Source organism: Lineus longissimus, chromosome 7 (genome assembly GCF_910592395.1).
Source record: "Lineus longissimus chromosome 7, tnLinLong1.2, whole genome shotgun sequence".
NCBI lineage: Eukaryota > Metazoa > Nemertea > Pilidiophora > Heteronemertea > Lineidae > Lineus > Lineus longissimus.
In genome coordinates this window covers 3,875,548-3,891,092 of record NC_088314.1, presented here as the reverse complement: position 1 = coordinate 3,891,092, position 15,545 = coordinate 3,875,548, and the positions used below count along the sequence as shown (strand labels likewise).

At 43.6% G+C, this 15,545-nt stretch overlaps 3 protein-coding genes across 4 annotated transcripts in view; 2 read left to right on the top strand and 1 right to left on the bottom strand.

The window, feature by feature from the left end:
- Positions 1-3,936: 3,936 nt before the first annotated feature.
- On the bottom strand, positions 3,937-5,340 carry LOC135491083 (small ribosomal subunit protein uS12). Its single transcript, XM_064776730.1, has 4 exons — positions 5,307-5,340; positions 4,625-4,784; positions 4,326-4,446; positions 3,937-4,126 (listed from the first exon to the last, which is right to left on the bottom strand). Exons 1-4 carry the CDS (start codon positions 5,308-5,310, stop codon positions 3,980-3,982), a joined length of 432 nt encoding a protein of 143 aa, XP_064632800.1. The 5' UTR covers positions 5,311-5,340; the 3' UTR covers positions 3,937-3,979.
- A 212-nt stretch (positions 5,341-5,552) lies between these two features.
- LOC135490805 (leucine-rich repeat and guanylate kinase domain-containing protein-like) lies at positions 5,553-11,592 on the top strand. The gene is made up of 13 exons (XM_064776322.1): positions 5,553-5,788; positions 6,146-6,253; positions 6,553-6,817; positions 6,956-7,080; positions 7,296-7,439; positions 7,721-7,888; positions 8,300-8,526; positions 8,773-8,869; positions 9,112-9,225; positions 9,508-9,709; positions 9,837-10,114; positions 10,438-10,529; positions 10,783-11,592. The coding sequence occupies exons 1-13, from the start codon at positions 5,609-5,611 to the stop codon at positions 11,177-11,179; spliced, it is 2,397 nt and encodes a 798-aa protein (XP_064632392.1). The 5' UTR covers positions 5,553-5,608; the 3' UTR covers positions 11,180-11,592.
- Positions 11,593-12,374: 782 nt separating this feature from the next.
- LOC135490801 (uncharacterized) overlaps positions 12,375-15,545 on the top strand; it is a 29,040-nt gene continuing 25,869 nt past the window's right edge. For both annotated transcript variants that reach the window (XM_064776311.1, XM_064776310.1), the window contains exon 1: positions 12,375-12,539. In XM_064776311.1, the coding sequence (XP_064632381.1) occupies positions 12,466-12,539 (74 nt within the window). In that variant the 5' untranslated portion in view covers positions 12,375-12,465. The remainder of the gene's footprint in view (positions 12,540-15,545) is intronic.

Below are 15,545 nucleotides of genomic sequence, written 5' to 3'. Positions count from 1 at the left end.
TTGGTTGCCCGTTTGTCTGTATCGCTGGCTGATCAAAACCAAAAGACAAGAGGGAGAATAAATGTACACTATCGGGACCAATTTCCTCATCGCATTCAGATAGAAAAGTGGATGTGACCGTTCTGAAGACCGACCAGAGTTCTTCATTGATTCCAGCACATCCTACTAGAGACCTGATTGTGACAGTCCAAATGACCTCCCATAGCTGGTTGTTGATTTCCAATCATACGCGGACAGAGATGCGAATGTGACAGTCCTGAAAATCGGTCCAGTAGAGATGTGATATGATTGTGACAGTCCAAAGGACCTCCCAGAGCTGATCACACTGCTGATGAGGTACAATCTGGCACATGTGTTGTTCGAGGTGTCTTTATACAGTTCTGGGTGGGCTCCGATGTGAAAGACACATTTGGACAATCAACATTGTTTTGGCAGTTGTGATGCTGATTCAGTCTCAACACACCAGAGTCACATCTCAGTCCATCAACGTCTGTCTGCAATGGAGCTCAAAAACAGTCACATCTCTTCTTACATATCGGCTCATGTTCCCCTCCCCCCTCCCCTCCCCCCTCCTTCACATCTTGGTCCCCTGTCCCTCGCAACCTGTGGCTATTGCAGCAGGACGTATAGTCCTCGATCTCGCAAGCGACTGGTGTAGCAGGAGGAATGGCTCCTGTCTTTTACAATTTGGTCCCCTGTTTCTCACAACCAGTCGCTGGTGGTGTAGCAGGAGGTATAGTCCCCTGTCTTTCACTGCGGACTGGTGTATCCAGGAAATAGTAGTCGTTCCCAGTCTTTCATAACCGCAGTAGGAAGACTCTGGTCTTACACAACTTGGTCCTCTGTCTCTTACAACTTGTATCTGGCAAAGCAGATCGAAGTAAAGTGCTTATGACAGCCTATATGGTTAACCAGGAGGTATTGTCCCCTGTCTGTCACACCCAGAGGCTGCGCTGGTGAAGCAGGAGGTATAACTCAGGTCTTTCAAAACTGGTGATCTTGTCGCTTGTCTTCAACGACAAGCGGCTGGTGTAGCAGGAAAAATGGCTCCCTAACACTCCTGTCGGTCACAACTTGTTCCCCTGTCGTTCACAACCGGCGGTTGGTGTAGCAGGAGGTACAGTCACATGTCTTTCACTCCGGACTGGTGTAGCCGTCTTTCGTATCCTTTGAGTGTAAAGTCCTGTGTCTCTTACAACCTGTATGATAGTCTACAGTCTTTCACAGCTTGGTCCTCTGTCCATCACATCTCGTACCTATATGGTGGAGCAGGAGTATATGTCTTCCACACCCTGTGGCTGGTGAAGCAGGAGGTATAATACCCCCCCCCCCCCCCCCACAACCCCTCCTTCACATCTTGGTCCCCTGTCCCTCTCAACCTGTGGCTATTGCAGCAGGACGTATAGTCCTCGATCTCGCAAGCGGCTGGTGTAACAGGAGGAATAGCACCTGTCTTTCACAATTCGGTCCCCTGTTTCTCACAACCGGTGGCTTGTGTAGCAGGAGGTATAGTCCCTTGTCTTTCACTACGGACTGGTGTAGCCAGGAAATACTAGTCGTCCCCAGTCTTTCATAACCGCAGTTGGAAGACTCCCGTCTTTCACAACTTTGTCTTCTGTCTCTTACAACTTGTATCTGGCAAAGCAGATCGAAGTAAAGCGCTAATGACAGCCTATATGGTTAACCAGGAGGTATTGTCCCCTGTCTGTCACACCCAGAGGCTGCGCTGGTGAAGCAGGAGGTATAACCACGGTCTTTCAAAACTGGTGATCTTGTCGCTTGTCCTCAACGACGGTTGGTGTAGCAGGAAGAATGGCTCCCTAACACTGCTGTCGGTCACAACTTGGTCCCCTGTCGTTCACAACCGGTGGTTGGTGTAGCAGGAGGTACAGTCACATGTCTTTCACTCCGGACTGGTGTAGCCGTCTTTCGTATCCTTTGAGTGTAAAGTCCTGTGTCTCTTACAACCTGTATGATAGTCTCCAGCCTTTCACAGCTTGGTCCCCTGTCTATCGCAACTCGTACCTATATGGTGGGGCAGGAGATAGGTATAAACCCCGCCTTTCACAACTGATGGTCTAGTTGCTTGTCTTAACAAGTGGCTGTTGTGGCAGGAGGAATAGCTCCTGTCTTTTACAACTTTCATTGGTCCCCTGTCGTTCACAACTGGTGGCTTGTGAAGCAGAATCCGGAGGTACAGTCCCCTGTCTTTCACTACGGACTGGTGTAGCCAGTTAATACTAGTCGTTCCCTGTCTTTCGTAACCTTTGGCTGTAAAGCCCCGTGTCTCTTGCAACCGCTGTATGGTAAAGCAGGAGGAATCGTTGATCTCCAGTCTTTCATAGCTTGGTCATCTATCACTCCCACTTCGTATCTGGTGAATGAGGAGGACCCGTTCCTCTCACAACCTATATGGTGGAGCAGGAGGGATAAGCCCATGTCTGTCACACCCTGTGACTGGTGAAGCAGGAGATATAAACCCCGGTCTATCACAACTGGTGGTCTAGTCGCTTGTCTTTCACAACAAGTGGCTGGTGTAGCATGAAGAGCCCCTGCCATTAACAACTTGGTCGCCGGTGGCTGAAGTAGTAGGAGGTATTGTCTCATGTCTTTCACATCCAGTGGACTTGTTTAGCCAGGGTAAACTGGTCGTTCCCTGTCTTTCGTAGATCATTTGGCTGTAAATTCCCGTGTTTCTTGCAACCGCTGTATGGTCAAGCAGGAGGAATAGTCTCCAGTCTTTCACAGCTTGGTCCCTTGTGTCTTACAAGCTGTATCATGTGAATGAGGAGGCCAAGTCCGCTACCTCTTACAGGACGTATAAACTCTGGTCTTTCACAACCGGTGATATAGTCCTCTCTGTCATGATCACAACGAGTGGCTGGTGCCACAGGAGGGATAGTCCTTATGTCTTTTCCAACTTGACTTAGTCTCCGGTCTCCCACGCTGGTCATCAGCGGGTCTAAGCTCAGGTGGCAAGCGAGAGGAGCGAGTGGTGGGGCAGTGGCCCACTGGTATCAGAGGACCATAACCACAGTTGGTCTGCTGGTGTGTGCCACTGGTGGTCGTGGCCACACATTCTTGTTTTCTGGGCAGTCATATCTCGTACCTTTCACCGCAATAGTGTCTTCAGTCTTGTCACCACAGTCACATCTGGTACCACCAACATTGTCTTTAATGGAGAGTTGTGCTAATGGTTCTGTCTCGTCACTACGGTCTCATCTAGGACCACCAACCTACCAAAAGCAGAAGGATCCTGATGTTGTCTCGGGGATACAATATGTTTGAGGTACACCAGATTCCATGTAGTGCACTGGCTGCTTGTGTTAGAGATACCAAGGTTTTCCATCACCGAGGAGGAATGTGGATGGGAGACCACTTGGACAATTGCGGTAGCTTGCTCCTCCACCAAATATAAGACGGGGCCTCAAAGACGGTGATGGAGGCCATCACACTGGAGGACTCCCATCATCTGGACATGGTTTTTTATTTGGAACCAACTTTTTAGCATGTTGTTGCCAAGTCGCAGATAACTTTCCAGGTGGATTACGGTCCCGAGAATTCAACACCAGAGAAGACAACTGGGTTAGTTATTTCTTCCAGACTATCCAAGACGGACAACAGAATCCAGTCAAGGTCATGGAGGTGGGAGTTACAGCATTCCTTCAAGGAATCAGCTTTGTGGTAACCTTGCATTATGGCATTGATAGAGAGTGCTCTATACCATCACCACCCACAGCTACAACCATCATACAAGGTATAGATTGGAGATAATCCATACTTGGTCTAACGGAAATCATATGGAGCCTGCAATTCCCAATTGGGTGAAATTGTTAAGACACTCAGCGATATGGCTGAAAGTGTCCTAACAGCATCATGTGTGTTCGAAGAGCCACCCATTTTCTTTGTACAGTGATAAGCAAGACCAAGTCCATATTTTGTTATTTTAGAATTTATTTTTTACATGTTAATTTACATCTTAAGAACGAGGACGTTCCTTCTTTTCTTTGTAGAGGGCCAATAACGAGACGTTGGCAACCTTGACAACTTTGAAACGGACACCAGGGATATCACCGACGGCATGACCCTTACGACCAAATCCTGCTACCAGTACTTCGTCGTTTTCCTGAAAGACAAAACAGAACATGAAAATGTTGAACTGAAATGGTATTAGTAGATCACCCCAGGATTTTAAAGAACGATTCAAATGTCTGCAAGATACCTAGACCATCATAACTCAGTTTATGTTATGGACAGTAGTGCGGTTTTGTTTCACTGGAATAAAATGGCAGCAATGCCAGGCTTCTTCAATGGCCCAGCCTTACCTCAATGAAGTTTAAACAACCGTCACGAGGTACGAAAGCCGTGATCTTCTTTCCGTTCTTGATGAGCTGCACTCGGACGCACTTACGGATGGCAGAGTTAGGCTGCTTAGCCTCAACACCACTGAAAAAAGATATATCAAGAATTAAGAATACTGCCCCATTTCCATCTTATGCCATAGCAGATCCAGAAGTCTTCTTCATTCTAAAATCGAACAATTTACAGAGTTGAAACAGTTGCTTTTTTTGAGATGCTATTTATTGTGCCGCTGTTTCTGGATAACAGCATTTGCAAGACTTACACTTTCTCAAGCACAATTCCCTTGGCGTGGGAGGCACCTCCGAAGGGATTGGCTTTATATCTCGTTCCCAAATGGGCCTTCTTATAGGTCTTATCAGCCCATCGCTGGTCTCTGCGGTGGTTCCTGAGCTTACGAGCTGTCCTCAACCCACTTGGTTTACCTGAAATCAGGAAAAACAATATGTAGCTAATAAGACATTCGCAGAATGACAAATCAAGTGCTTGAGAATACAATAACAAATTCCCCAAAAATCAAAGCGAATAGAAATTTGACATATAAATGACAAAATTAACAACCCGCAATCAAAATGAGGTGCCACTAGATCCATCATCACCCAGAGGAGTGTAGAGAAAAGCCCAGCTTCTGGGCCTGGGTATTTCCCGTTAGTTAGGGGTTATCGCGAACAGAAAACCCTATACATTCCGTCCTTTATGAACAGAGCAATGATAGGCACTCGTCATGTACATTTTGTACATGTTTGAAGAAGCCAGTCGGCCATTTTATTTTTCGATACCACACTTGCCACGGATCTTTTACGATGTTCAGTCAAATATGCTACTAGTTATGCAGTTAAGATATTTGTGGAGTATTTCGTTATTCGTTGTGTACATTGACAATTGACAAGAGACCTCACAAATGATGATTTTAAGGCAAAATTGTAGACAACACGTGCCGCACTCACCCATTTCGCTAAAATGTTCCGCACAAAAAGATGGATCACGTGACCAATAAATTTGGGATTGTTTTCGTAAAATGGACTATTTAAATCAAGTAATTAGCAAAAATTGTATGCTTGTCTCTTACTGAATAAACTGAATGTTGTTGCTCTGCTTTTGACACAGTAACGTTGAAAACCATTATTATTCAATTATTTCCTTGCCAGCAAATGACTGCGAACCTAGGTCTCCAACCAAAACAAACATGGCGGACGAGCGAAATTCGTCGAAAACAAATTCTCTGCGAAATGTTTCCTCTGGGGTGGAGATGGAGGGGCTCTACGATGAATCACACCTACTCCGTGGTGAAACTAACATCCTAAACTTAGATGACGAGCAAATTGATGAACTAAATCCAGAGGACATCGGTGTAGACGACCCCGATTTGTTGGACGCACCAGATCACATTCCAGATTCTGATGAGGAGGATGGGGACGAGGATGCAGAGGTATGACAGTACTAAACAGAACATGCCAGCCCCATTTCACACTGTTTCAGTCATGTCAGTGTTCAGAAATCTCTTTATGACCAAGTTCGTGATTTGTCTGAGCCGTCATCATCACCTTTTGCTAGAGATGGATACGGCATCTGTGCTAGCCTCGCGCCACAGCCACAGTATGAGCATGCCTAAGGCTATATGATGATTATTTTGTCATCAGTGAAGAGCGATGCAATCACTGTGCATACGTAGTAACATACATGTAAGACAAGAGATGATGATGATCAAACTGTGGCATGGCCATGGGGGCATTGCATTTCATCGATTCAGTTTGTGAATATTTCATTATATCTTACACTGTTACAGCTGTCTCCAGATGGGATCCTTGATGAGCGCACCATTGCTAGAGGAATCTCGAATCTTGGCAGATCAGCTGACGGAACCATGCAAGTGTATCTCCACTTGAAAATTCCTGTAAGTATTTAATTGAAGTCTGGTGTTGTTGAAAGTCATGATTTGTCAAATTTTGTTTTGTAAACCCACAGGTTTCTCTTGATCTTCCTACAGGGGCTAATGAAGTAGTCAGTTGTCAACTCTTAGCCAATACAAATATTTTAACAAATTATGAAAATTGTCTTCTGTCTGGTTTGCAGTGCTCAGAGGAGCAATCTTTTCTTACTTCTTATGTACAAAAGATGCCAAGCTAAATTCTCATTGGTTATTCCGCTGTAATCTTAACATCCGCAAGCAATTATCTTATCGTTTTTTTCCAGGGTTACGAGCTGAAAAACATGGACATCCTATGCGACTACGTCCATCTTCAGAAGCTTGAATTTCCTTATAATGAGGTAACAGATCTGAGTCCTCTCAGCAACATGCCGCATCTTATTGAAGTAGATGCCTCTCACAACAAAATCAAAACTCTTCTCGATTTCGTACCACCCAAGAACCTGAAGACTGTGGACTTTTCCTACAACCAGATTACGGAGATGACTGATCTGTCTGCTCATCATTGTCTTTCTAGTCTGATACTTGATCGTATCCTTTTAACCTAATGTTGAGTTAAGTATAGGCAGATTGAGTTTGCTGTCTGTGAATCATGAGTTGATGAGTAATTGCATAGCGGGTTCTATACCATGTGGATAGTTTCAAAAATTTTCCTTGACCTGAACACAGATAACGAAATAGAAGTAATCAGTGGCCTGCAGAACTGCAAGAGATTGAAGACATTGAGCATTGCGCATAACCAGATAAAGAGCATCCAGGGTTTAGATGATTTGCCCATTGTCTATCTTGATCTGGTGAGTTTTCTCTCAACTGCTTAATCTTTATAACACAGGACTAGGGAACTTCAGAGCTTATCAATCTATCCTGGTGTCAAACATTGGCTTATTTAAAAGACGTTTCGTTTGAGGTACCCTCCTTGTCGTGGTAACAAAGTAATAATTCCCAGTGTGTTTGCAGTTTCTCAATTGTTTTCATCTATTTTCTGAAAACTTTGTTTTCTTTCTTTCAGTGTTACAATCAAATCAAGAAAGTGGAAAACCTTGAGAAACTCCACAAAATTCAGCATATTGTGTTGATGGGGAATAAGATCCGGAGCCTGGAAGGACTTCAAGATCATGCCTTCCTGGAACTGATCAACGTTGAAGACAATGAGGTCAGTATCTCAGTAAAAGGAACTGAAGTGTCGGCCTACTGTATAAAAAGTTGCAGAGGATCTTGTACTTAGCAGGAACCTGATTTTTACCCACACATCACTCACTGTGATACTATTGAAAATGATGAGATTCTTTCATCCATCCTGGACACAAATTGTATGATGATAAGTTTGGGTTCAAGGCTATACTACCAAGTAACCTTCATGTAATGATCTTTCATTCTGTTCCAACATCCTCTGTCTGTCAGTCTGTTATTCAGCCTTCTCACATTTTCTTCAAGGTGATTGATCTAGCTGAGATAGAGTTTGTGAAGGAGCTACCCATGTTAAGATTCCTCAACCTGATGAGGAACCCCATACAAGAGCTACCGGACTATCGACTCTCCATCCTGTTCCGGCTTCAGAAACTGGTGGAGCTGGACAGAAAGCGGGTTGATGTGGAAGAAAAGGTATGCGGTTTTAGAATTTTAAACACAGCTTTACTCTAGTATTCAGGAAGAGGCTGCTGTGTGACCTAATACTCACCGAGAACAGAGTACCATGATCAACCGATATCTTCCACTGTCAGGAGATGTGGTATTGGAACAGAGTAATATTAGGTGATGTTTTTGCAATGCCAATGGGGAAGGTAGGGAGATTATCGCATAAATATTGGCATGAAACCCACTGATACAGAACCAGAATCTCTCCATCATAGAGCAACAAATTTTCATTCGTTCATGCATTCACTCCAGTGGTTAAAGAAGGCAAAAATTACTGCGATGCAGTTATATCTGCTGTCCATTGAAGATGGTTCTGGTGTTGTGTATTGTAAGTCGCATTTGTTAATCCTTCCAATCAAGGTTTTAACTCTATTACAGGTGGCATCTGTGAATATGTTCTCCCCACCAATGGAGGTTGTGGCTTCCAGAGATCACATCATGCATGTGGTCTACTCCTTCCTCCAACCCAGCACAGTTCTTGAATGTACACTCCCAAGTGTGCAGACACCATACCCAATGCTGGTTCTGGTTGGACCCCAAGGCTCTGGCAAGAAAGACCTTACGCTAAAGTTGGTGGAGGAATTCCCTGATTATTTTGGCTATGGGTAAGTGACAGTTTGCAATAAATTCTAGTTCTAGTGTGGCCAAAGATTGTGCACTCTGCAGTACTTTCCATTATCTCCACCACCACATAGGAGATTTAGCAGGAGACTCTTAGTGTAGCTTTGAATTGTACTCCAAATGTTAAAGCCCAACTCTGGAGTCTGCCTGCAGACTTAAGTAACAATTCAAGTTTCCTTCATTAGCAGTTTCCTTGATGCTCGAGTGTTATGTATTTTTTTGTATTTCAGTATCACACACACAACCCGTAAACCCCATCCTAATGAACAAGTGGACAAGGATTTCCACTTTGTTAATATTGATGAATTTGAGGAAGAAATCCGATATGTAAGTCAAACCATTGCTTACTGACACTCCTGTCATCAATGTAATAACAAAACAAAGCATTCATAAAACTGTTTTGATCAAGTAAGTACAAGTAAAGGATGCACGCGGTTGATATTCCTGTCGCTGTGAACTGTTGATCTCAAATCCAGATTGGATCCGTTATTGATCAGAATAATGAGTTTCTCATAGTATCATGCCAAGTTGTTTTGTGTCAATTTACCATTTTCTTGTTCTGTCTTCAGGGTCGTTTCCTTTACACCTACCAGTATGCTGGTAACTGGTATGGCCTGACACTGGACTCTGTGGAGAGCATTGCAAAGGAAGGGCTGGCCTGCATAGTTCACATGGAATTAGAGGTGTGACATTGCTAAAGTCAGTCTGAGATAATTCGTGATCTGACATCTACAGAACCAACTGAAGTTATGTTAGGAGGCCAAACCTCTTTGCACTTTAGTTATACTTCAGTCTGTACTGCATATGGCAGTGAGAGTTGGATGTGCTTTTGACAACCTTTTTGGAAACCACTAGTTTCTGTACCATCTCCTCCCTTATTCTTTCAGCTGTTTCTAGGCCTGTAATAAGAATTCAATATCTTTGTTGCGAAGACCAATGTTTTAAAAACCCGACTTCTTTTCTAGGGGGTTCTAACTCTGAAAAACACATATTTTGAGCCACGCTACGTCTACATTATGCCAATAACGAAAGAAGCTCACGAGAGGAGGTTGCGTGAACGAGGGCTGTACTCGGAACCACAAATTGAGACGACCCTGAAACGAGCAGACGTCTATGCGGAATATAACCAAGAACATCCAGGATTCTTTGATATGTACATCAACAGTGGTAGGTAGAATGACAAAGTGAAGATGGGAATCTGAAGAGACTGGCTTGTTTCAGTTGAAAGTGAAGAAGAAGCTCTTGCATCCCACTGTGGAAATTTGGTGCGCTAAACCTATGATTATCTTTACAGATGAGATAACTGAGGCATACAAGAGGCTTCGTCGCCTTGTCATGGACTACCTGGGTATTAATCTGCCAACCCCAGAACCCGCCGACCCGGAGGAGAACTCTGATGCACCTGGGTCTGACCCTTCTGCTACAACTCCTGCGAATAACAAGCCAACGTCAGGTTCCATAGCTTGGTCTCGTGCCAGCTTGCCAGAGAGCATTACTCAGCAGTATCCTGGTACGATCAAGAAGCCCCAGATGTCACCGGTACCTCCCCTGGTGCAAGGAATTGGAGTTCTGGTATGTATCATACCCTCAGAGTTCTGAAGGGGGCAGGTTTAGAATTCAGTGCTGCACTGGTCCTAGGCTAGGATATCTGCCCAGTCATTTTTCTCCCATTGATGAAAAACAACTTCTTTCATGATAAACTTCTAGTCTTCGTACTATTTAGGACAGGAAACTGATTCTCACATGGCACTTGGTCTTTTTATATGAGAAGTACAGAAAAGGGACTCTTGGTATGAAAAATTGATGAGTCAAACTAAAAAGGATCAGGCAAAACTTGACCACATTTCATCCTCTATCCAGTATATACAGGGTATAATTAGTGTGTTTCTCTTCAGGAGGAGGCTTCAATCAAAAGACGACACAGCGCAGCAAAGGAAGCAGTGGCAGGATATGTGTCTCCAACCCTTTATCCACAGATGACCTCCAGGTAAACTAGCTGAAATGAATAAGGCGACTTCTTCATGACTTATAGTCCGTTACTGGGCCTGCAAGTAATTTTATATTTTCGATTTATAAGCTGCCACGAATATCTAAATGGAATTCGATGGGAATCACCTGCCAATGAAGTGCTGCCATCCAATCCATGTTTCATAGGCTATATGAGTAAATTAGAGTATTGTTTTATATCTATAAGCCAAAAGTAAATCAATCAATTATTATTACTCTATCAAACTTTTCAGGGTTCCACCGCATACAGCCCCAGATCCTTTAGTGACAACGCTCTCGCCGACACAGAAAATTCATCCAAAACCGACACCGCCAGAGCCAGAAGGTCTAAAAGAACAATTTCCAACGTCTCCCGACTCAAGTAAAGAAAATTCTCGAGCAAGCACGAGTCTTTCACAGCTTTCGTCTTTACATCGGACAACAGATCTTCAGTCCCCAGTTGCAAATGGATTGTCGGCGAGCAATAATCTACCAACGGAGATGATGGATCCGATAGAAATGATGACGTCTGGTGGAAATGGGATGCAACAGACAGAGGAGGAACAGGCCTTATCACGGCCTGGGTCTGTAAATAGACCTGGCTCGGAGAGACATAAAGTTTTACCACCGATATCTCCACAACAGGCATAGCACTGTAAACATTATAACATTGACTGTGTCACTAACATGCCATGCAAGGGTGGCACCTCTCGTTCTACTGCCCCCTGGGGCCAAGGGCAGTATTAAAGTGCATTGTGACAGTTTTGAAAAAAAATGTGATATTCTTAAATTTTCTAGTGCCTGCAATAATTATACATGAATAAGAAAGTAAAGTTTTTACTGTGTCCCTGATGAAAACATATCCGTCCACTGGTATTTTCGAACTCTGATTTTGTATAAGGCCTATTGTATGAATGCCTCTGAATGAATATACCCTCATTTAATCAGACATAATGTGATAGAAAGAAACCAGGCAAAGTGTACATACACATGTACCAGATCTATTCCGATTGACACACCTATTTACATTTTGTTATGTATCAATAAAAAAGAAAGATTTTGCATCTGTGTCTTCATTTTTGTTTCATATTTCCTACTGTGTCAGTACAGTTAAATGATCATTAGAACCCTGCTTAGCAAACACACTATGTTTGCCCAGTTAAATGAGTACTCGGAAGATAACCTTGTGGAACAATGTGTCTGCCCAATTAAATGTGCCTTTGACTCGGGTCTGGTCGGGTACATTGTAGCATCTTGTGCTTGTATACTAAATCAGCCAAGTGAAATGAGTTATAGGAGCCTCATAAGACTTGTAATAAGTTTAACTGGCTGGCCTAAGGACCTTGACTGGCCACATATATATACATGTACTGGGTTTGCCAAAATGAGCAACTTGATCCAGGGAATGGATTATTCTGGCCTTATCCGCTGGGTCACTCCTAAAGTTGTCTGCACAGCTAGTGAGCCATAAGATAACTTACAGAACCTTTCACTTGGTAGACCACCCATACATGTATGACATTGTAATGAGGGCAAGAGAGCAGCAGTTGTAGGTCGCAGAAACAGAATTGAGCCCATTTGCTATAAATCTTGGGTGCTATCTCCAGCAGGCGACACTTCTTAGACCTAATAGTAGACTACCGTCCAATGAAGAGGCCAGTCAAATGTCCCTGGTGAATATGCAGCCCTTTATGAAAGTTAAACATGCGTCACGCCCAACCACCCAGCATGTGGCATGTGCCAATCATTCGAAATCCCGCCAAAAGAAAACTGGTTACACCACGTGGCTCCGTTGCTATAGCACCCAGAGATTTAAATAGGCCATGTTCAGTATATGTTCTACCTATGGCACATGGCCGTTGTATAGGATCGCATAAATAGATAACAAATTTATCATCTTTTTGGACAATCATGGAAGGCATTTGAGGGCAGTTGAGATGGTAGACGCCCAGGGAGAGACTTTGCCACCGGTTCTCAAGGAATATCTGCCTGAATATGAACCAAAGAGAAGGTAGGAACTTGGAGTAACCAGACGGGTTACTCTAAGGTAGGAAGAACTGAAGACTTCGGCTGAAGACCGACATAGAATATAATTATACTTTTATAAATATACTGTCACTAGTCTTTTGATTGCAAAACGGATATCCCATGTGTCATATATTATAAAAGAATGTGTATGGTGTCCCTTAGTAGAACCTCTCTATCAAGGACATCCTTCAAGGGAGGTGAGTGGTAGGATAGAGTGGTGTCCGATAGAGAGGTTCCACTATATCTTTCTCTTCCTGGCCTAACTAGCAGGCCTCCATGCAGAATGCCTCATACAGTAGAACCTCTCTATCAAGGACACCCTCGGGACTGAATACCTCATACAGTAGAACCTCTCTATCAAGGACACCCTCAGGACTGAATACCTCGTACAGTTGAACCTCTCTATCAAGGACACCCTCGGGACTGAATACCTCATACAGTAGAACCTCTCTATCAAGGACACCCTCGGGACTTACAAGTGCTGTCCTTAATAGAGGTGGCCTGATTACAGAGGTCAAATTGAATGGAAACAACCACTTGGAGACCAAAACTGCATGTAGTGTCCTTAATAGAGAGGTTGTCCTTAATAGAGAGGTTGTCCTTAATAAGGTTGTCCTTAATAGAGAGGTTGTCCTTAATAAAGAGGTTGTCCTTAATAGAGAGGTTGTCCTTAATAGAGAGGTTGTCCTTAATAGAGAGGTTGTCCTTAATAGAGAGGTTGTCCTTAATAGAGAGGTTGTCCTTAATAGAGAGGTTGTCCTTAATCGAGAGGTTGTCCTTAATCGAGAGGTTGTCCTTAATCGAGAGGTTATCCTTAATAGAGAGGTGTCCGCTAAGGGAGGTTCCACCATACTTGTAACAGCCTGGCATGTGACAATGCCCCTTTATCACCACCCTGCCTTCCCCTTCCCGCAATCCAATTTTTCTTTCAGATCGTCTTTCGGCAAAACCAGTAAAAATTAAGAAACACCACAGCTACTGCTGCTTCTGCTGTTGTCTCTTGTATTGTACGCGCCGGTCACCGATCCAAAGGTTGACCGCGCTCAACGTTGCTTAACTTCCACTCTGGGGCCAACGCGCCAAGCACTGGGCCATATACCTGGGGTACTATACATCTCTGTCACTCTGCTGGTATATAAGACACCACTGGCTGCAAACTCTATCACCACTGGTTTCTCTGCTGGTTGCAACTGGAATTCCACTGGCTACAAACCACTGGCCTCATTATCTCATGGCTACCACCGGGTTGCCATTGGGACTCAGTTGGTCAGTGGGTTTTAAATCAACACCACACTGACTAACTTAACTGGAATGGCTGGGAACCTGGGACTGGCTTGCTCAATGGAACTTCCACTGGAATGTCATTGGAAATCCCACTCAAGTTGTGAATGGGAGGGGAGGTTGGGGAGCTGTTTTCAGCTAAAGGGGACTTGCTTGTTTATATGGTTTGGAAGGGAAGACATGTTTCGTGTGTGAAAATGGGTGGGTTGTCTTGGAAAAAGTTGTTTTCTAGTTGGCCATTGATTTGGTGATATTTCCTCAACCCTAACTTAAACATGGTGAGTTCCTGCATTGATCCTTGAGCCATTCTTACCAGGTTGTTACAGTCCGTGGCAAATATTTGCTTTAAAACGCAAATAGGCTTACAATGACTTAGGCCTATTAGAACGGGGAATTTCTGAGCTGGACTGGCTTAAATAATCGTTGGTATTTTGGCCCTGTATTTTTAGGTTCAATGTTGGCATTAGGAAATTAAGGATTTCCTATTGACACCATACAGCAATTCTCCATGTAGTGTTAATGTTGATCTTGATTTTGATTTTGAGTTTGTATTATCAAGCTAGCAACCATTGTTTTTACAAGGATTGGGCTTTCAAAAACCTTGAGCCCTTCTGTTCAGTGGATGACTTGTAAGAAAGAGGGCAGAAGGCAACAAAATGGATTGCAGAGTTCTGAAATGCTTCTGCGTGCACATGCAGCGTTAGCTGTTACTTTTGATCATTACTGGTTATGTCACGCTGTCTATGTAATAATGCCCGAACCCTCATGACACTACCCCTCCCCTCCCCAACCACTAACTCAATCCTCAACCTTCTACCAATGGTAACCCAACATATATGCTATCTGATTATATAATCTTTTCGCTATCCCATCAAGCCTTGGTAATTTCTGCAGGATTTGGTGATCTGCTCCCAGTCATTTCCCCTGTGACTTTCCACATATATTTGATTTCCCCCCACATGGATATACCTTGGATGTAAATCGATAATATGTATGTCGAGGTGGCAGAGATGGCACCAGCTTGTGTGTCCATAAATGCAGTTATAACTGTTGCAGTGTCAATGGCTGAAATTTGCTCCCAATAGCAATTAGTCCAGTTCAATGGCTCTTCTTCTTTAGTGTTCCCTCTGCACTTGGAGGAGTCCTTCTCTAAGAGTGTATTCAATTTGTTGTCCAATGCAAGATGCAGCGTTTATGTGTGCCACCTCAGTTATGCCCCAATTGGGGTTATTGCATGGCCTGATGACTCCAACTTAGGCTTTCAGCTAGGTAGGACGCTGAAATAAGATGTGTCGAAATCAGCAATCCACCAATAAAAAGTGCTTCAAAAATAACGCTTTCAGAGATGAATTTCACTCAGTAACTGAACTGTTAGTAGGGTGCTATGTTATTAGGCCTGTTTGTATTGTTACAAGCAGATGCTGAGGATTCAGAAGTTAAATGGTTTTCGATAAACCGCTGAATATATAGAAGCCACACAGATTAACAACTTGGGACTTCAATATCAAAATGGCAGTTCAATTTCCTGTTGTATTGAAAAATAATGAAAAAAAAATCGAATTCATACAGAATATAAACTTTACATCTGGATACTGCCCCAGATGTTGTAAACACAGCTGTGTGAATTCTCTGTTGATGCGTTGGCATGTTCAGACGAAAACGTCACACACATCTGTCGCCCCAGCTTCCATGGAATGCCAATAATTTA

Coding starts and splice junctions, on each gene's coding strand:
- LOC135491083 (XM_064776730.1), bottom strand. Junction 4,447..4,624: donor GGAATTGTGCTTGAGAAAGT/GTAAGTCTTGCA, acceptor ATCTTTTTTCAG/TGGTGTTGAGGCTAAGCAGC. Junction 4,127..4,325: donor GTTGTTTAAACTTCATTGAG/GTAAGGCTGGGC, acceptor TTTGTCTTTCAG/GAAAACGACGAAGTACTGGT.
- LOC135490805 (XM_064776322.1), top strand. CDS start 5,609: ATGGAGGGGCTCTACGATGAATCACACCTACTCCGTGGTGAAACTAAC. Junction 6,254..6,552: donor ATCTCCACTTGAAAATTCCT/GTAAGTATTTAA, acceptor GTTTTTTTCCAG/GGTTACGAGCTGAAAAACAT. Junction 8,870..9,111: donor TTGAGGAAGAAATCCGATAT/GTAAGTCAAACC, acceptor TTCTGTCTTCAG/GGTCGTTTCCTTTACACCTA.